Source organism: Podarcis gaigeae (assembly GCF_964106915.1).
Source record: "Podarcis gaigeae genome assembly, chromosome: 8".
Taxonomy (NCBI): Eukaryota; Metazoa; Chordata; class Lepidosauria; order Squamata; family Lacertidae; genus Podarcis; species Podarcis gaigeae.
In genome coordinates, this window is record NC_139684.1 from 20,442,963 (window position 1) to 20,464,518 (window position 21,556).

Consider the following 21,556-nt stretch of genomic DNA (forward strand, 5'->3'; position numbering starts at 1 on the left):
GAAATGGTAGTGCTGGGAGAGGAATAGGGATCTCCTAGCAACGTTCAGACTACAGTTCCCAGGGTGCTTTGTGGGCAGAGACGTAATGCTGCTTTAAAGCTTGGATGTATAACTCAACACAGACGGACTGGCGACCTGATCTTCATGCAAGAAACAACACACTGAGACATATACTTGTTTTTATTAACTTTTATTTGCTCCTGACAGAAGGTAATGGGAGCCACTGAGAATCGAGCCCGCTCCTTATTTGCATAGCTCCACCCTGAATTCCATTTCTTGGTCACGCCACACTGTGACAAAGAGATAGGATCCAGAAACTGATTTTTAATACATATGTAATTGTGTGTAAGCCACTTTGCGTGTTTGCTCCCAAAAGCATTCATAATAACGTGTGGGTTTTTTTTATTTAAAAAAATGACAAAAGAAATCAGCTGGGAACACGGCATATAGCCTTGGGCTAGTTATTGTCTATGGGGCACAGCTCCCATCTGTTAACATGGGGGGAACTAGCAGAAACGGTTTTTAAAACCATCTACACACATTGGTATTGCTGTAGAAATGCCGAACGACTAGACACAGATTGTGCTAACCAAAAAAAGAGAAAACCACAGCTACCGTTCAAAGGTCCTCAAACAGATCTCCTACGATGAGATCTGGCAATTGCTTTTTTTTTGGTGGTGGTGGGGGAAATCACAACAAACCAAATTAAACATAATTTAACAGCTGGTTAACTAAAATGCCTTTGCAGCTACTATAAAAGAGACAACAGCAAAGTATTTGTTATCCCGTAAAACTGATGGAGTGGAAACCAGCGGTGTGAGAGTGTGTGTGTGTGTGTGTGTGTGTGTGTGTGTAGGACAGAGCACAAAGGGAGAGGGGACACTTAAGGCACAAGATAGTTAATACCAAAGCATGGCGACAACTGGGGTGTTACAGAAGCGGCAAGCAAGAAGGGCTGGCCAAACAGTTGACAACAGTTAGTGGACCACAGTGATGGGAGGTGCCTTTGCCAAAGGTCAGCTTTGGTGCATTGGTGACAGGGGAAATCACCCACTGAAGTCAATTTTACATCATGCTTATTAAAGGTTCTCCTCACTCCGGTGACGGTGACTGGTGTCCGTCGGGCTGAAATGCAGGAGGCCAACAGTAGGGGGAGCCAAAGGCAATGGCAGGCAAGTTTTGCCCTATTTTCCTCCCTGGTGAGTTTTACAAGCGGTAAGAGGAAGGCCGCCAGCTAGGGACTGATTATAAGAAGGCAGGGAGGTGGGAACGGCCTGGCGGAGGGCAGCCAGGGGTGAGTGGGGCACTGCCTCATTTGCCCCAAAGGGCCAGCATCCACTACACGTTTCCACTTTTCAGACTCCGGGGCCTTTAAATGAGCCCTGCCCTTCCTCCTCAAGGCCAGACAAGGACGGGGAACCGAACCCACAACCTCGTGCTCCACCGACTGAGCTATCCCAATGGGAACCAAGTCAGGCTCCACGCCTATTTAGCCACCAAACCAGTTTTAGGGGTCTGCTGCTTGCAAACAAAGCCCCAAATGGAGCTGATTACCTGAAAAATCACCTTCTTCTTCACTGCCTGGTAAGGGCACTACTAACAAAGTCCAGTTATTTATCGCCATGGCCTGATGCTTAGTTGAAAGCGGGCACAGGAGGAGAGCTTTTTCACTGGTGGCACATACTTGGGAGGCCCCAAACTTGTCCCAATAGAGATTTCTAGGGCCCACCCTGTTCTTCCAATTACCAATTGTTTTAACTGATTTTAATACTGTATTTCCGTATCGTTGCGACCTGCAGAAGTACCTTACGGTGGGTAGATAGATAAAGAAACACATCGGTTGGTGTGCGGCGCTAGTCCAACAATATCTGGAGGGCCACAGATTTCCTATCCTTGCCCTAGAGTGACCATTTAATAGAATAGTGGGGCTGGAAGAGACACCAAAGGACATCTAGTCCAACCCCTGGCGATGCAGGACTTTCAACTAAAACTGGCAGAAAATTCACACATGGTAAAGGTAAAGGGACCTCTGACCATTAGGTCCAGTCGTGACCGACTCTGGGGTTGCAGCACTCATCTTGCTTTATTGGTCGAGGGAGCCGGCGTACAGCTTCCAGGTCATGTGGCCAGCAAAACTAAGCTGCTTCTGGTGAGTCAGAGCAGCGCACGGAAACACCGTTTAGCTTCCTGCTGGAGCGGTACCTATTTATCTACTTGCAATTTGACGTGCTTTCGAACTGCTAGGTTGGCAGGAGCAGGGACCGAGCAATGGGAGCTCACCCCATCGCAGGGATTCGAACTGTTGACCTTCTGATCAGCAAGTCCTAGGCTCTGTGGTTTAACCCACAGCGCCACCCGCGTCACACACGTTACTGCCACCCAAGCAAGGAAGTCTGATCAAATGAGCATCTATGCTCCCCATTTCACCACTGTGTTACGTTTTCCCATCACAGAAACAGAGAACGATATCTAAGCACCTGAGCGAGATGAAAGTTTTTCCTCCCTTGAAACCAATCCAGAGAAAATTCGGCAAACAGAGCAACAGAACCGTTGACCATTCTTATTTTAAGCAGGTGTGAGAAACTTTTGGCTCGCCAGGTGTCTCTGAACTACAACTCCCATCTTCCCTGGCTATGGCCACACTTGCAAGGAAGGATGGGAGCTTTAGTCCAGCAATGTCTGTAGGGCCACAAGTTCCCCACATCTGCTTTAATGCAAAGTCTGACCTCAGGGACAGTCAACCTGGTGCCCTCTGACTGATGTTAGGCTACAACTCCCATCAGTCCCTGCAAGCATGGTCAATAGCCAGGGATGGTGGGAATTGTAGTTCAGTGACACCCAGAGGGCCCAAGCCAGCAGATGATGCGAGCTAAAACTCAGGGACATCCAGAAGTCATCATCTTAGCCACCCCTAGTCTAACTCATATATGCTAAAATTCGTTTGAAACCTGAATTTCGTCTCTGGGAAACTAGTTTCAAGGAAGCCTCCATCTCCCTCTAAAGTTATTTGAGAACGGTTAGACACAGAACGATGTTTGACAACAATTTGAAACGAATGACTTCAAATTCATTTCCCCCCATATATATAAAACCTGAAAACCACTTTCCCCCCTTCTTTTTAAAAAGAATCTACTTCTTTGTGCTGAAGGTCAAAGGTTTGGGGACATACCTAGAGCCACCCACATATGTGCTCATTGCTACACGCTGTCCCCCATCTAAGCAGGTGTTGGATTACGACAGCATAGAAAAAGTTACTTCGAGATCGTTTTTTTAAAACACTGCATTTTCAAAACTTCAAAAATTCAGACGGCAGATTCTCACATTTGAGTTCTGGGGTTTTCTGCTTCAACAATTCAGCTCAACTCCTGGGGAAGAGAGGTGCCTGGTTCTCCTTACTTGAGGCATCAGTTCCATCTACGGTCCAGATGCAGGCTAACAAGTCCCAGGCATGATGGATGAGAAGATGCATATTCTGGATCGGTCCAGGTGTGTCTCTAAGCTAAAGCTGATGCAATGGAGGCAACCCTACTTTGCTTCAACAGGGCCAGGTGCCGTGGAGAGATGCTTCTATACTTTTTCTGAAGGTGTCCAACTTCCCCCACTTCTCCAACCAGCTGGTGGAGGGAACCGCTGCTTAGCTCGGAGAGGACTCCGCACACGCTCAGGGGCACTTTGCACACTTTGCATTTATTCCTTCACTTCCTACACCACCTGAGCTTTGGCATTCAGAACAGACTTCTGAACAAGGAAAAAACAGAGGCTGCATACACAAAGTGCCTTTGAAGCATACCCCACTCCAAGAAACCTGGGAACTGCAGTTTACCCTGAACAGCACTACAATTCCCAGCACCCATAACAAACTACAGTTCCCAGGATTCTTTAGGGAGGGGGGAAAATGAATGCACAGCCAGAGGTTGCTTTGTTCCATCACAGCTGCTCCCAGCATCATCTTCAGCTAGCCCTTATATTTCTGCTCACCCACCCAAGGGATTCCCCTTGGTCCTAGCTTCCCCTCTTATTCCCCTCCTGCTCCCAGAGCAGACATTAGTCTCTTTCCTAATAGCCAGCAGCCCCACAGACATGGTCCCTATCTCTGGGATCTCCAAGACTGGAGGCATTTTGCACAGCTTCTCACCAAAAAGGGCTGCTCCCAAAAAAATGGAGATGCCTCTTTAAAATACAACATCTGTACGTTGCAGGCAAGGTGAGTGAAGTCAGTGAGGGGTTAACAGAGCATGTGGAACTTTCCCAAAGAACCAGAAAAGGCAGTGAATGGGGAGCTCACACTACTGAAAGGAGGGTGACCTGGAGCAAGTGGACTTCCTATTAGGTGGTGACTGACCCACAATCCAAGTCAAGTCGTCACTTGATGGTGCAGTTGTCACGTGATGTGCGCAGGTGTGGAGATGAGCCCTGGGCAACTGGGTGAGGGCTTCCCCCAGAGGTCTCTAGCCAGAGAGGACCAGAACCACTGTTTCATAAAGTAGGGGGGGGAGCCTCCCTCTCCTTGACCCCCAACAGAAAGGGGAGGTCCAGTGCAGTCTACCATCACCCTCATAGTAAAGGTAAAGGGACCCCTGACTATTGGGTCCAGTCGTGGCCAACTCTGAGGTTGCAGCACTCATCTCACTTTATCGGCTGAGGGAGCCACGGTACAGCTTCCGGGTCATGTGGCCAGCATGACTAAGCCGCTTCTGGCAAATCAGAGCAGCGCACAGAAACACCGCTTACCTTCCCACCGGAGCGGTACCTATTTATCTACTTGCATTTTGACCTGCTTTCGAAATGCTAGTTTGGCAGGAGCAGGGACCGAGCAACGGGAGCTCACCCCGTCACGGGGATTTGAACCGCCAACCTTTTGATCAGCAAGTCCTAGGCTCTGTGGTTTAACCCACAGCGCCACCCACGTCCCTATCACCCTCATAACCACTTCACAAATCTTAGGGTGCTTCCAGACCGTCGCTCTCTTTGAGCGGGGTCCAATCACATACCAGCAAATTCAGGCTCTAGAAAGCTGACTCTTGGTCCATATAACCCAGTATTCGCAACACCAACCAGCAGCAGTGACCCAGGTTTTTAGTCACAGGAGACATTCCCAGCCCTTCCTGGAGACATCAGGATTGAACCTGCGACCTTCTGCATGCAAAGCAGATGCTCTACCATTGAGCTACCTACCGCCTGGTCAATTATAGTGGGGAAGTCTTGGGCAGCAAACCTGCTTCCCCCAAAAGACTGGAGTTTTTGGAATAAGGAAAGTAACAGTGAAAACGCACTGGAAGGGCAACGCTTCCTTTGAGGCGTTGTCTAACCACCCTGCAAACAAATCAGGATGAATGCAACATAAACAGGTAATCTAGAAGGGCCCCATGTCGGTTCATCCTATGAGTTTTCATTGATTAAATGGTCAGCCAATTAAATTTGCATAAATATGCCCAGGAAATATGCCCAGCAGTTGGGAGGAGGGGAGAGAAAGAATGTCATGTCTCTTGTTGGAAGAAGCATCTGTGAGAAGAGGGGGAATATTAGAAATTAACCTAAATATATCTATTTTTTAAAGTGTGGCATTAATCCAAAGAAGGCACCCTTTTAACTGAGCTAAAAGGATTTTGAAAAGAAGTGCTTCCCCCAATCAGGCCAAGACCCTTTGCAGCCCTAATTTGCAACTGGATCCGCTCACCAGTTAAAGTCCAGACTTGCCCCCAAGTAAATGTGACCGGGGATCCCACCTGAACAGCCCCTTCCTCCTGGGCAGGCTTACTCAGAAAGCAATCCCCAAGCAAACCTGAAAGAATACTAGAATTGCCGAACTGGAAGGCACCCCAGAGTCATCTAGTCCAACCCCCTGCAATGCAAGAATCTCCACACACAGGTCCCCCATCCGATTTTAAACCAGTCTGAAAGGGGGGTGGGTGGGCTTCGGATGCTACACCCCGTTATGGCTTACTCCCGTGATTACATAAAGTAATTCGGAGCAGGGATCACAGCTGTGCGTCCTCGGCATGATGCGCACGCTCAAAGGTTGCTCGCTGGGCTCTCTCCCCCCGTCCACCCGAGGGCAGCCAGGGTCTCACTGCGCGCTCCTCGGGGCTTAACCCACGCCTCAGTTTCCCCTCTTGGCGGCGGGCGCGGCGGAGGGCGTGAGGTTCTCGGTGAGATAGGCGACCAGGAGGCAGATGAAGACGAGCATGACGCAGATGGAGCCCCCGACGGCCGTCATGGCGACCACGATCTCCCGCATGCCGGCCGGCTCCACGGTGAACTCCACGCATTCCGGAGGCCACCGGGGAGGAGGAGCAGAATCAGGATCGGTGCCGTTGGCGGCGGCGGCGAAGAGGGGCTGCAAGCAGAGGCGGTAGCGGACGCTGCCGTGCGCGTCCTGCAGCAGGTAGTCGCGGCAAGCGGCGCCCAGCTGGACGCGGTCGCACTGGAAACGCGTGTAGGCGCCTTCCCACGAGCACGAGAGCGAGAAGCCGCGCAGCAGGCCGACCTCGGCCGAGGAGGTGGGAGCTTCGGCTCCCTCGTCGTCGCCGTCTTCTTCCCCCTCGGCCAGCAAGGGAGGCCAGCCCCACTGCAGGAGGACGCTGCCGTTGAGGAGCACGTTGGCCAGCAGGGCGCGCCCGGGCGAGCGGTGCGCTTTGCAGCTCCGAGGCGCGCACTGGAAGCCCCGCGCCCGGCTGCGGAAACACAGGCGCCCGCCCGGCGCCCCCGAGGCTCCTCCGCCGCCGTCGGGGCCTTCGCTCAGCACCTTGTACGGGCACCACGGGTCTCCCTCCGCACCCGCGTCCTCGGCGCCTCCAAGCGGCGGGTCCACGTGCGCGCCGCGCGCCTCCGAGGCTCCCCAAGCCGTCGGGACGCCTCCCGGCCGCGGCGCCCGGCCCAGGCCGAGCAGGGCGAGCAGCAGGAGCCGGAGAAGCATGGCTGGCGCCGGGGCATGGAGGAGCAGGAGCAGGTGCAGCGCGGGGGAAAGGGCTTTCCCGGGCCGGGATCCGGCGCGCTCTAGCGGGGCTTGGGCGCAAAGGGAAGCCCCGGTCGGAGGCAGGCCGAGGCGGGACCCCGGCGACCTCGGCTTTCCCGGGCAAACGGCAGGGACATTTTCAAAGTGCCAACTTGAAGAGGGCGAGGCGGCGGCGCTGGCGCCGGCGGTGGCGCCTCCTTTCGGGTGGGATCCGGGAGGTTCGGGCGCCGCCCAGCGGCCCTCCTCCTCGCGGCGGCGGCGCGGTTAACTCTCGCTGGGTCTGGGAGGTGGAATCGGAGAGAAGAGGGGGTGCCTGTGGGAACCATTAAAAGTGCATTTTTAATTAACCATTAAAAGTGCATCTCCTGTCTTCCACTGCCTCCCGCAGTTTGGTCAAACTCATGCTGGTAGCTTCGAGAACACTATCCAGCCATCTCGTCCTCTGTCGTCCCCTTTTCCTTGTGCCCTCCATCTTTCCCAACATCAGGGTCTTTTCCATGGAGTCTTCTCTTCTCATGAGGTGGCCAAAGTATTGGAGCCTCAGCTTCAGGATCTGTCCTTCCAGTGAGCACTCAGGGCTGATTTCCTTCAGAATGGAGAGGTTTGATCTTCTTGCAGTCCATGGGACTCTCAAGAGTCTCCTCCAGCACCATAATTCAAAAGCATCAATTCTTCGGCGATCAGCCTTCTTTATGGTCCAGCTTTCACTTCCATACATCACTACTGGGAAAACCATAGCTGTAACTATATGGACCTTTGTCTGATGTCTCTGCTTTTCTGCAGTAAGTGAGGTCATATCCAGAGCTGGTTCCAGAGTAGAGCCGCTGAAGCTGGTTTGATTTATGTCACAGAATCAATCAATCACATGATGGGGGGCGCACACACACCTTTTGAATGGCAATGCACATGAACTGGGGGGGGGGAGTGGCCCCCTGAAATATTTTAAGGAGTGAGTTAAGGGACCTTGGCCCCGAGGAGATGGTTTCTATGCATGGTTTATATATCCCCCGCAGAACACTACAACTTCAGGACTTCTTATGAAACTGAATGTCGACAGACAAAAAAGAAAGTGCTTATTCACCGAGTGCATAGTTTAACCCGTGGAACTCACTCCCACAGGAAGCCGTGTTGGCCCCCCAAGTTGGATGGCTTTAAAAGAGGATTAGACCAATTCATGGTTAAGGCAGCAATGCTTCTGAATACCGGCTGCTGGAAACTGCAGGAGTGGAGAAGCCCTCGTGGTCAGATCCTGCTTGCAGGCTTCCCAGAGGCTTCTGGTTGGACACTTACTGTATTTTTCGCTCTATAAGACGCACCTGACCATAAGACACACATAGTTTTTAGAGGAGACACATAGTTTTTGGATGGAGACTAGAGAGGGGGCACGGGATGTAGCACAGTAGTAGAGCACCTGTCTTGAACACACAATAGGTAAAGGTAAAGGGACCCCTAATCATTAGGTCCAGTCGTGGCCGACTCTGGAGTTGTGGCGCTCATCTTGCTTTACTGGCCAAGGGAGCCGGCGTACAGCTTCCGGGTGATGTGGCCAGCATGACTGAGCCGCTTCTGGCGAACCAGAGCAGCGCACGGAAACACCATTTACCTTCCCGCCGGAGTGGTACCTATTTATCTACTTGCACTTTGACGTGCTTTCGAACTGCTAGGTTGGCAGGAGCAGGGACCGAACAATGGGAGCTCACCCCGTCATGGGGATTCGAACCGCCGACCTTCTGATCGGCAAGTCCTAGACTCTATGGTTTAACCCACAGCGCCACCCCTGTCCCTAACCACCATGTCTTACCATAATCTTAAAATCATCTTTCTGCTACCAACTCCATTTTAGTTTCATAAATGGGGTTTTGGGGGGCGAGGGGGAATGTAATGCATTTGGAAGACCTTGTTGCATGTCTAGCAAGGGCTGCGTTTGGCTTGCCAGGTCACCGTCTGAACAGAGTCATTTCCCCTCTTGCTTCCTATTCCTATTTAACGCCCATTTAGCGAGGGAGAGAATTCAGCAGCAGCAGAAGAAAAAGAAATTGCCCAAGCAAAACATCGCACCTTGCAGCGGCTGCTTTGACAAATGTCTGTGCTTCCCTTCCAACCGCCTCTTGGCTGCTCCGGGTGACCTGCTCCTCCCAGGGAACATCGAGCTCCCTGCAAAAAGGCTCATTAATAAAAGATCGCTGGGGACACGGGGCCGTCACGCTTGCAAATGAAGCCAAATTTAGAATACAATCTGTCTAATGGGCCACAGCAGATTTGCTGGGTCAAGCCAAGAGTTCGTGCAGCAGGGTGTTGCCTGCCCCCTGCGCTGAAACTGCTCAAAAGAGAGGGATCGTGGTTCAAATGGCAGGATACGTGGTTGGCGTGCAGAAGGCACCTGCTTGAATCCTTGGCGTCGCCTGCTGAAACACTGGCAGGGAATGGGGAAAAAAAACACTCTCTCCCTGAGGTCCACAGTAGACTGAATGTGACCCTCGATATTTCTCCATCTGTCCCTGCAAGCTCTTCTCCAGGTCATAACCCTTCCCAGCCCTGCTTTGCACGCAAAGTATTTTTATTTTTTTAAATCTGGCTGCAATGTCTCCTTGAACTCTGATAATGCCTCTTGCATTTCTAGATGAAGACTAGAGAAGGGGCAAGGGATGTAGCTCGGTAGTAGAGCACCTGTCTTGAACACAGAATAGGTAAAGGTAAAGGGACCCCTAATCATTAGGTCCAGTCGTGGCCAACTCTGGGGTTGTGGCACTCATCTCGCTTTATTGGCCGAGGGAGCCGGCGTACAGCTTCCGGGTCATGTGGCCAGCATGACTAAGCCGCTTCTGGCGAACCAGAGCAGCACACGGAAACGCCATTTACCTTCCCGCCGGAGCGGTACCTAGTTATCTACTTGCACTTTGACGTGCTTTCGAACTGCTAGGTGGGCAGGAGCAGGGACCCAGCGATGGGAGCTCACCCTGTCGCGGGGATTCGAACCGCCGACCTTCTGATCGGCAAGTCCTAGGCTCTGTGGTTTAACCCACAGCGCCACCCGCGTCCCTGCACACAGAATACCTCAGGGTCAATCCCCAGGACCTTCAAATAATGCTGGGAGAGACTCCTGCCTGAAACTCTGGAGAACTGCTGCCAGTTGGTGTAGGCCAGGGGTCAGCAAACTTTTTCAGCAGGAGGCTAGTCCACTGTCGCTTAGACCTTGTGGGGGGGGGGGCAGACTATATTGGGTGTGTGTGGAATGAACGAATTCCTGTGCCTCACAAAGGCATTTTAAATAAAAGCACACATTCATTCATTCTTTTTTTAAAAAAATAAATACATCTTTATTGGTTTAAAATACAATCTTACAATAAAGGTAAGTACAACAAAGATAAGCACAGAAAAGAAGAAAAAGAAAAGAGAAAAGAGGAAAAAAATTCTCCACATCAAAAAAATACAAAAAATTAAAAGTAACAAGAAAAGAAAAAGAAAATAACAGTTAAAAGCACCAGATATTTATTCAACAACATGTCTTAGCCAATAAAGTCTTGTGTAAAAAGCTTCCAGTCGTTCTCATAAATAAATAAATAGATAGATAGATAGATAGATAGATAGATAGATAGATAGCCCACATTCTACTCATGTAAAAACCCCAGGTAGGCCACACAAATAACCCAGAGATGCATTTTAAATGAAATGACACATTCTACTCATTTAAAAAAACACTGATTCCCGGGCCGTCCGTGGGCTGGATTGAGAAGGCGATTGGGCCGGATCCGGCCCTCGGGCCTTAGTTTGCCTACCCCTGGTGTAGGTGGTACTGAGTTAGATAGCCCTGTGGTCTGGCACAGTATAACGCTCCTATGTGCTTGCATGTCTATAGAAACCAGCCTAGTGTGCCAAGATAACATTTGCATTCCTTGCTCTGCCCAGTGCTGGCATGTGGCCCTTGGGAGTTTGGCTAGAAGGAAATGCTGGCAATGATTCCTTAATCCTGGATTGGACAATGCTGGGCTGGATGGGCCAATTGCATTACTTTGTCTAAAGCACCTTCTTAAATTTCAAAGCAGCCATGCACAGTGGAGGCTGGTCCATCAGGGCGAAGGGGCCGGATCCGGCCCAATCACCTTCAAAACCCACCCAGCAGACAGTTCAGGAATCAGCGTGTTTTTACATGAGTAGAATGTGTGCTTCTATTTAAAATGCATCTCTGGATTATTTGTGGGGCATAGAAATTCGTTAATATTTTTTTTCCAAAATATAGTCCGGCCCCCCACAAGGTCTGAGGGACAATGCCCCCTGCTGAAAAAGTTTGCTGACCCCTGACCTACACCTTGGAGAACTTAGCAGGGAGGAGGATGGAGACACAACTATTGTTTCTTGACTCCGCCTCCTGTTGGCTCCAGCTCCGCCCACCGTCTGGGCTCCCGACATTCCGCTCAGCCAGCTCCAAAAGGCACCAGCACTTAGGGTGAAATTGCCAGTGGCTAAGGAGGCACAGGGTAGATTTTTCTAAATCCAACCAGTTTGATCGGGAAATCAGTGATGTTCCAGAGCTGTTCTTCGCTGCCTTGCAGGGGGTTGGACTGGATGACCCTTGGGGGAAGAATGGATAAACAAGGTGATGATGGATTATGCAGAATTGGCAAAATTAACAGCTAAACTAAGAGAACCTAATGACAAAGGTTTTGTGGAAGAGTGAAAACCCTTTTCAGATTATTTAAAGAAATATTCTATGATGAACACACGAGCAGGATTTGAACGATGAGCAACAGAAGGGATTAAAGATGGCGTGTGGGTTAAACCACAGAGCCTAGGACTTGCCGATCAGAAGGTCGGCGGTTCGAATCCCCGCAACAGGGTGAGCTCCTGTTGCTCAGTCCCTGCTCCTGCCAACCTAGCAGTTCGAAAGCACAAAGTGCAAGTAGATAAATAGGTACTGCTCCGGCGGGAAGGTAAACGGTGTTTCAGTGCGCTGCTCTGGTTCGCCAGAAGTGGCTTAGTCATGCTGGCCACATGATCCGGAAGCTGTATGCCGGCTCCCTTGGCCAGTAAAGCCACCTGGCAAAGGTTGGCAGGGCCAGAAGGAAAAGTGGGTGGAACAACTGACAGGGCACTAACTCTGTCTGTAGAGTAGGCTGTATTCCAGCTGTGCCAAATTCTGAAGTTCCTACACTCCATCCAGGGAAGGCCTTATTGCCATTCAAGGACACTTCCAGATAAGGAGCTGTGCCAGCGAGGAAGAAGGTCTGCGAAGAAAGGATGTCACTTGGGGAGGACTGCTGCTTGGAGAGGGTCCTGTGAGGGCCAGTTGACAGGCCTGGAGGGCCACATTAGGCCCGTGGTCCTCAGGTATCTCACCCCTGCCTGAGCAGACCCTGCTCAAGATTGCTCACTGCTGAGATGCGCTGGACTCATCAAAGCAAGATCGCAAAACATCCTGCAGAAAATGAAGGGTTATGGGTTATTGCTTTTCTGCTTCTTCCCTCCGGGTAAGAGAAAAGGCTAATTAGATTAGAGGTACTGTTCCGTCCCATTTTTAGAAAGGACACTGCCGCTGATATTTTTAAAGAAGGGACAGAGAACCACAAATGGTGACAAATAGATAATAATTGGCAGTGTTGGAAAGTGAAGGGGAGGGGGCGAACTACAGCTCATAGTAGCATCATGCCCATCTTTGACTCTGCTGCTCTGTTCCCAGGGCAAACCTCAGCATCCAAGAGGGCAACATTCCCAAAAACAAAGGAAACTCACCATTTCAAAGAGAAGACAAAAAAAGGTGCCAATTTGCACGTGCTGATTTATAGGCCCAGGTGCAATATACTTTGGACAGTCGTTTGGCTATGAGTTTGGATGCCTCTTAAAACGCCATAACCACATTTTGCACGATGGCTCCAGAGATCGAGGAGCAGGGGTTTTGGAGATGTTTGGAATAATTGCAATCATTTTAAAGGGGAAACGATACATCTCATCATGGTGGGAGAAACCAGGTGGCTTGGGCACCTGTTTTAGTCCGAAATAAGGCACCAGCTTGAAGAAGACTGATCTATGCTGACTGGCGACCGCACTTTAGGATTCCAGACATGTCTCGCTGAGCCTGAGCTGGGGTTGAACCCAGGACTTTCTGCATACAAAGCAGATCTGAGGGGCTCTGGGCTCCCCATGCCTGCTGTAACTGGGGAATGAACCAAGGACTTTCCACAAATGAGGCCTGGGGTCTCCCGTTGACCCCTGGCTGTTCCCCGTGGTCCCATCCATGAATATGATAGTTATTACATTTTCCTGCTACTTTCCTTTGAGAAGTGTTCAGGTTGGTGTATGTACTGAATTCCCCTTTTCCTCACAACAACTGTAAGGTAGGCATTCAGAGAGATGGTAACTAAGTTGAGGGTCACACGGTGAAGTTCATGCCTGAGGAGGGAGTTGGTCGGCCCTACCACCTGCTAGGCCATGGGTGTGTCCATTGCCCAAGAGCTAAGCGTATTAATTATTCCATGAATTATCCCAGCTTTTTTTCCTCCAAAGAGCTGAGGTTCACCTGCATGGTTCACCTGCCTCCCCATTTGATCCACACAACAACCCCGCAAGGTAGGATAGGCTGGGGAAGGTGACTGGCCCAAGGTCACACACCTAATGAGTTTGGGGGATTTGAACCCTGGTTCTCCCAGGTCTGACGCTAACCATTATACCACACTGGCTCTTGCTGAGCTGAGCTTCTAAAATAGCAACATGGGAGATGTAGAAGCATGGAACCTACAGCAGGGGTGTCAAAGCCACAACCCACAGGCCAAAATAGGTCCACTGAGCCATTTTTTGTGGCCTGCTAGTCCCCAGACAGGGACGCGGGTGGCGCTGTGGGTAAAAGCCTCAGCCCTAGGACTTGCTGATCGAAAGGTCGGCGGTTCGAATCCTTGCGGCGGGGTGCGCTCCCGCTGCTCGGTCCCAGCGCCTGCCAACCTAGCAGTTCGAAAGCACCTCCGGGTGCAAGTAGATAAATAGGGACCGCTTACCAGTGGGAAGGTAAACAGCGTTTCCGTGTGCGGCTCTGGCTCGCCAGATGCAGCTTTGTCACGCTGGCCACGTGACCCGGAAGTGTCTTCGGTCAGTGCTGGCTCCCGGCCTCTTAAGTGAGATGGGCGCACAACCCTAGAGTCGGACACGACTGGCCCATACAGACAGGGGTATCTTTACCTTTACCTTAGTCCCCAGAAGATTTTTCCCTGACGGCTTGTGTGTCAGGCCAAATTATTGCCACTGAGTACAGCTCAGAATGATCTGGAACCAGGAAGGAGTGTTCCTTTCTGTGCCAATGGCAACTTGCCACCTCTGCAGAAGCCCAAACTTCTTGAGATATAGTGTTAGCCACCTGATGTTTACCAACACACTTGTACTAAGGCTTTTTAAAAAACAGATCAGCTGCCTAATTAATTGGGGTCAGCTTTGTTGTCAATTAAAAGTCTATTTAAATTGAACCTGTGGCCCTCCAGATCAGCCTTTCTCAAACTTGGGGCCCAGATGTTTTTGGACTACAACTCCCATCATCCCTATCTAGCCGAACCAGCGGTCAGGAATGATGGGAATTGTAGTCCAACAGCACCTGGGGAACCAAGCTTCAGAAAGGCTGCTGTAGCATTTACATTTAGCTTTGATACTACTAATAATTCTGGACTTTGCCTGGGACAAGCGGCACAGCTCATTTATTCCATCAGGGAGATTGGCGGAAGGAGGACAGGAGCAAAGGTTCAGGCGGAAAATCCACCCCCATTACTCATTTCTCAGAGGAGGCTTTGGCAGAGAAACGGCCGTGTCGAAACCAAGAGCATGTCAGCTCAGATCAGAATCCCGGCTGGTGATGAAAAGGGCCGCATCCCCGGAGTGAGTTGGGGATGTCGTTTGACTGCTACGTGGCCCGGCAGACGAATTAGCTTCTGATTAATCTGTTTGGAAAGAGCTATTCATGGCAGGCAGTGAGGGACGGCGATGCATTAAATCAAAGTTTGCGAGGGAAAAGCACAAAAGCCAGCAGAAATCCCTGGCTTCAGTGTCATCAGCTACACAGCTCCAAACTCTTGGACTTTTGAACTGACATTTGCACCTGGCATCCCGGCTGCTACCAGCTGAGTCTGGTACATTAAGTGTGACGGTGGCCCCACCCAGCTCCCCACCTGCCTGCATCCTTCCTTACACCATAAATGAAAGCCCTGCTGGATCAGGATAAGGGCCCATTCGGCCCAGCATCCTGTTCTCACAGCCAAGTGTTTGGTACAGTGGTGGTGATCAGCTGTGTAATTGAGTTCACACAAAACTGAGCTGTGTCCCCAATCCAGCCACTTCTATCACTGCCTACACCTGAAGTCACATTTGACGTCAGATGCAGGGCATGTGCACATTGTTTGGAGGGCAAGCAGGCCCTCAAGGCAAATCGGGGCTCATTTGGGCCAAATTTTTTTTTTGGCCCACAGGCCAGAGGTTCCCTACCCGGGCTATTAATAACACTGAATTTATAAGATAAAAAACTGCTGACTGGTGATAATCACGAACTACTTTCCCAGGTTCAATGCCTGGCATCTCCCAGCAGGGCTGGCAATGCCCCTTGTCCGAAACCCTGGAGAGTGTTGCCAGTCAGTGTAGGGAATACAGGGCTAGATGGTCTCATAGGTTCGACACAGCTGAAAGCAGCTTCCTATGGTGCTCAAGCACTGAAAGCATTTTTTTCGTGCTTTAATCTTTTTGTAAACCACTTTGAGGCTGCTGCTTTTACAATCAAGGGGTGTATATGCAATAAATAAATAAGGTTCACACGATAAACCTGCATTTCAGCAGTGGGTCTTGATGATGGGTGTTCTCTGTCTTCCAAAACACAGGCAACATTGCCTTCAGCCCCCCCCCCCCAACTTACCTGTAACAAAACAGACCAGGATGTAAAAAAAGAATCTCATTCTCAAAAGACTTCCTTGTTTTTTAATATAAAGATGAACAGATTTTGCATTAAAGAGCAATGGGGTCAAGTCCAAGACAAAGGGTAGGAGGAGGAGGAGAATACGAACTGTCCAAGGCTAACAGAGGCCATACACTATCAGCCCCTTCTCATGGCCCAAATCTTAACAATTCTGAAACGGGGGGAAAGTGTGCGTGTGGCAGGAGGGACAGAACCATCAAAAGAGAAACGGCAAGTTATTTTTCTGTTTTGAGCTCCCTTCCGCCTTAGAAGAAACATCCAGAGAGCAAAATCTGCCTTGCAAGCTGCCCCGGACCTGGCTAACTGGTCACGTTGATACACCTGTGATTTACCGGAAGCAGAGATCGGGCACTAGCCCCTCTTGAATGTTACAGGCAGAAGATTCCCAGCCTCATCACAGTGGTGTTCTGGCCCAGCTCTTCCATTTGAGGCTCTTTCCTTTGGTATCCCCCATCCAGCCGGCGTGAAATTTAGTAGTCTCTTTCCACTCGGCCTCTGGGTTCCTGGGCCAGTTCCAGATCGTCAGCGTCGTCTACCTCGCCTCCATGATCTTCCTGTTATTGGGCGGAGGGAAAAATGCTCAGTTTTTGTTTGTTTGTTTCTGAGGGGGAATTGGAAAGTGAGACCGAGGATACATCTGACCAAACATTTATCTAATAATAATAATAATAATAATAATAATAATAATAATAATAATAATTTATACCCCACCCATCTGGGCGGCTTCCAACAAAACACTAAAATACAACAACCTATTAAACATTAAAAGCTTCCCTAAACAGGGCTGCCTTTAGATGTCTTCTAAAAGTTTGGTAGCTATTTTTCTCTTTGACATCTGGTGGGACCGAGAAGGCCCTCTGCCTGGTTTCCTGTAACTTGGCTTCTCGCAGTGAGGGAACTGCCAGAAGGCCCTCGGCGATGGACCCCAGTGTCCAGGCAGAACAATGGAGGTGGAGACGCTCCTTCAGGTATACTGGACCAAGGCCATTTAGGGCTTTAAAGGTCAGCACCAACACTTTGAATTGTGATCGGAAACGTACTGGGAGCCAGTGTAGGTCTTTCAAGACCGGTGTTACATGGTCTTGGCGGCCGCTCCCAGTCACCAGTCTAGCTGCCACATTCTGGATTAATAGTAGTTTCCGGGTCACCTTCAAAGGTAGTTCCACATAGAGCGCATTGCAGTAGTCCAAGTGAGAGAAAACCAGAGCATGCACTACTCTGGCGAGACAGTCGACGGGCAGGTATGGTCTCAGCCTGTGTACCAGATGGAGCTGATAAATAGCTGCCCTGGACACAGAATTGACCTGCGCCTCCATGGACAGCTGTGAGTCCAAGATGACTCCCAGGCTGTGCACCAGGTCCTTCAGGGGCACAGTTACCCCATTCAGGACCAGGGAGTCTTCTATTTATGACTTAAATTTGTAATTAAAAACCCAAAGGAATAGACTGTCTGCCTGCTCAGGCTGATGGACCATCTATTCCTGGATCCTGTCCTTGCAGTGGCCAACCAGAGGCCTGTTGGAAGTTTGCAAGCAGCGCATGAGAGCAACAGCCCTCTTCTCACCTGCGATTCCAGAGAGGTAGGGCATAGCCATTGTGGCTAGCAGCCACTGACAGCCATGAATTCCTCTTAAGTCATGCCCTCCCATCAGATGTCAAAGAGAAGAACAACTACCAGACTTTTAGAAGACATCTGAAGGCAGCCCTGTTTAGGGAAGCTTTTAATGTTTGATGTTTTACTGTATTTTAATATTTTGTTGGAAGCTGCCCAGAGTGGCTGGGGAGGCCCGGTCAGATGGGCAGGGTATAAGTAATAAATTACAGTGGTACCTTGGGTTACATACGCTTCAGGTTACAGATGCTTCAGCTTACAGACTCTGCTAACCCAGAAATAGTACCTCAGGTTAAGAACTTTGTTTCAGGATGAGAACAGAAATCGTGCTCCAGCGGCGCGGCAGCAGCAGGAGGCCCCATTAACTAAAGTGGTGCTTCAGGTTAAGAACAGTTTCAGGTTAAGAACGGACCTCCAGAACGAATTAAGTACTTAACCCGAGGTACCACTGTATTTTATTATTATTCGCACAGTGCATATTTTTTTATATCCCTCTACCATCTGCTCCCCTGCCCCCACCCGCTTCTGCCCCCTAAACTAAAAACCTCCAACGATTATAAGAATAACGGTCGAGTTGGAAGGAACTCCAATGGTCATCTAGACCAAACCCCCCCCTGCAATGCAGGAATTGCAGCTATAGTACCCCTGGCAGATGACCACCCTATTTAAAAACCTCCCAGGAATATTGGCGACCTGCCGAGAGCCAAGTGTTCGATTTCAGGCAGTTGCTTGACCTGGGGAGTACGGTCAGGGGCACATCTATGCACAAGCTGGCTCCGCCCTCAAGCCGCCTCTCTAGGAGTTTCTGCTGTGCATCGCTGCACCACAAGCCGGGCTCAGTCTCGGTATTTCCTCCACCTCATCACGATGAAATGTGCCCTTTGCAGCCCTGTGAACCTTCTCCCATTATGTTTTAAGGAAAGGAGCGTGGACTTTGAAAAGCTATTTTAAGCGTCTGGGTGTTGCTTCTTTTTTGTAAACATTGTCACTTTGTTCTGAGGCAGGAGGGGAAGGGGAGGGGTGATGTGACTTGGTGAGAAAGACAAAGGAAAACTGTCCTCAAATGAACCTAATCAGTGTCCTTGCATCTCCTGGGGTAGAGATGGAAGAAGGCACCATTTTCCATTCCGCCATGACACAGTTTCCGTTCTGATGTGGTTCATCTTTTGCAAAAAAAGGAAACCCACACAGCGTGCCTCGCTGTCCGCAATGGCAAAACAGCGCAACTTACGTAATTAATGAAGGAAATTATATTTGTCCTTGCGTTACTCCAGCCCGTTCATTATGATACAAAAAAGGGGACACAATGCAAATGGTTGGTGTGCGTGTTGAAAGAACTCTGCATCGTTTGCAGGCTGAAAGCAACAACGGTGGATACTGATCGAAATCTGCCGAATTGATTTCCGTCCCAGACATTGAAACGAATAAGGGAACATCAAGGATATTCCACTTCTATGCTGTTTTCATCAGAATTCTCCAGCATCCTCACTCCTGATTCCATATCCCAATTTGCTGAGGCATGAGCGGCTGGGCTTGCTCCGCTGTTTTTTGAAACAGTGGCAGGTGGCTGTTTTTGATATGCTAATGGGAGGCAGCTCTGCAAGGGCAGCAGAAGAGGAGCTGAATGTCTTAAGGGAAAGAGAAAGTGGTGAAAGGCTACACACGCATCCACCCTGCAAGGAAGATGCTAGGAGTAGCCATTGTGGTGCGCAAGCCAGGCATTTCAAACGGTGCAGCCTCTAGGACTCCTGCTTTGCATGCAGAAGGTTCCTGGTTCAATCCCTGGCCTCTCTAGTCGTTTTATTTTTTTAAAAAGGATCTGGCAGCTGGAAAAGATGTCTCAAGGTTCTGGAAACCTAGAGAGCAGCTGCCAGTCAGAGCACACCTGCTAAGCTAGTTCAACCTCAAGCTGACCCCCTTATCTGTCTTCTGTCTCATTTACAACCAGACCAGGAGTACCTGCATCTTGTAACACTATGGCCAGGCAGCATCCAATGAAGCTGAACTATGGGAGGTTCAGGGTGGACCAGAGGAGGAGCACATTATTAAGGCATCTGGTTGACCACTGTGAGAACAGGATGCTGGACTACTAGATGGTCCAGCAGCCACACTCTTCTTCCACTCTTATATAATCCCTGTTTGGGTGCTTGGCAGCAGAGACAGGATGTGTCAGAGTCATAGAAAGCTCATTTCTGGGAGGCAGAAGAGCTGTTGCTCCTTCAGCAGATGTCTGCAATGAAGGCTGCAATCCTAGTCTTACCCAGGAGTCAACATCACTGAATATCAGCAGCGACAGGTGCTCATGGTGACTGGTAGGGCAGAAGGCAGGGAGCCTAACAGTAGGTGGCGCTAGAGCCAATGACAAGCAGAGCTGACTTAATTTTCGCTTTGCCCCCATCCTTCCTGCTAAGTTCTAGGGGCATCAATGAGACGGAGGAGGAGGAGGAGGAGGAGGAGGAAGCTGATGGGCATTTGCCGTCACCTGGACTGGTTGTAAGAGAGAAGACAGACAGATGAAACCCCCATTTGCCCCAATGGGCTGGCCTCCCCTGCAACATAGCAGATTTAATTCGGGATAAACACCCACAGAATGCCACTGTGATCTGTTGCCGTTGCTTTCCCTTTTTAAGAGCAGGAAAAGAAAGTCGTGAGAGTGCATGGCAAATATAAAAAATTCAAAAGCCGCTTCCTAAGTGCCTTGTATTTGGGGGACAGTGGGGGAAGGAGAGTACCTGTCTTTGGGAACAGCAGGGGCGTGCATTTTGGAAAGTAGGTCAGGGAGCTGCCTCGGCTTGTTAGCTGGGCAGATTAATTGGGGTGGAAGAGAAGGAATGCCTGATGTTGCTGCTGCTGCTGCTGCCACCAGAGAAACACTTTTGCATTTTGTGCAGCTCATGGGCTGGGATGGAGGTGGCACTGCGTGAGCGGGACAGTGATCGCCAGTCAGGATATCATGTATCATGTAGGAAGCTGCCTTATAGCGAGTCAGACCATTGGGACATCTAGCTCAGTACTGTCTAAATGACTGGCAGCAGCTGTCCGGGGTTTCAGGGGGGTGACATAGAGGAGGGAGAAAGGTTGTTTTCTGCTGCTCCAGAGAAGCGGACACGGAGCAATGGATCCAAACTACAAGAAAGAAGATTCCACCTAAACATTAGGAAGAACTTCCTGACAGTAAGAGCTGTTCGACAGTGGAATTTGCTGCCAAGGAGGGTGGTGGAGTCTCCTTCTTTGGAGGTCTTTAAGCAGAGGCTTGACAACCATATGTCAGGAGTGCTCTGATGGTGTTTCCTGCTTGGCAGGGGCTTGGACTCGATGGCCCTTGTGGTCTCTTCCAACTCTATGATTCTATGATTCTATGACATTCCCAGCCCCACCTGGAGATGCTGAGAAATGGATGTTCTGCATGCAAAGCGGATGCTCTGCTATCGAGCCACAGCTCTTCTCTTAAGAAATGCGAAGCTACCGCTGGGATAGCTCACTCAGTAGATCACGAGGCTCTTAATCTCAGGGTTGTGGGTTTGAGTCCCACCTTGGGTAAAAGATTCCTGCCTTGCAGGGGGTTGGACTGGATGATCCTCATGGTTCCTTCCGGCTCTTATGATTCTGTGCTTTATACAGAGTCAGACCACTGGTCCATCTAGCTCAATATTATCTACCCTGACTGGCAGCAGCTTTCCAGGGTTTCAGGTAGGGATCTTTCTTACTCCTCACTGGAGATGCCTGCGATTGAACCTGGGACCATCCACATGCAAAGCAAATGGCCCATTTGGGGAGCTATGGCTCTTCCCTTAACAATGAAGCAACATTCTAGTCCTCATGGTCGGAATAAAAGGGTGGTTTTAAAAGGGGCCTATGAAGCTGCCTTACATGGAGTCAGCCCATTGGCCCATCTAGTTCAGTATTCTTGTCTGGGAAATGGACCCAGAACCTTTTGCATGCAGAGCTCCTTGAGAGGAGGGACTGCTTGTTAAACTCTGAGAACTGTAGCTCTGTGAGGGGAGCAGGGGACTCCTAGTGACTCTCATCCCCCTTAAACTACAGTTCCCAGGATGCC

General features: G+C 50.1%; 3 protein-coding genes across 5 annotated transcripts in view; all 3 read right to left on the reverse strand.

Annotated features, from left to right (window-relative positions):
* The window catches only part of CDK11B (cyclin dependent kinase 11B), a 235,201-nt gene that overhangs the window by 29,222 nt on the left and 184,423 nt on the right, over positions 1 to 21,556 (reverse strand). The window lies entirely within an intron of this gene.
* On the reverse strand, positions 175 to 7,259 carry FNDC10 (fibronectin type III domain containing 10). The gene has a single exon (XM_083752841.1). The coding sequence runs from the start codon at positions 6,914 to 6,916 to the stop codon at positions 6,101 to 6,103; it is 816 nt and encodes a 271-aa protein (XP_083608967.1). The 5' UTR covers positions 6,917 to 7,259; the 3' UTR covers positions 175 to 6,100.
* The window catches only part of LOC310850754 (uncharacterized protein), a 41,338-nt gene continuing 35,648 nt past the window's right edge, over positions 15,867 to 21,556 (reverse strand). For all 3 annotated transcript variants that reach the window (XM_083752656.1, XM_083752657.1, XM_083752658.1), the window contains exon 14: positions 15,867 to 16,441. In XM_083752656.1, the coding sequence (XP_083608782.1) occupies positions 16,358 to 16,441 (84 nt within the window). In that variant the 3' untranslated portion in view covers positions 15,867 to 16,357. The remainder of the gene's footprint in view (positions 16,442 to 21,556) is intronic.

What these genes read in the sequence shown, in the direction of transcription:
- FNDC10 (XM_083752841.1), bottom strand. Translation starts at nt 6,916, where the DNA reads ATGCTTCTCCGGCTCCTGCTGCTCGCCCTGCTCGGCCTGGGCCGGGCG.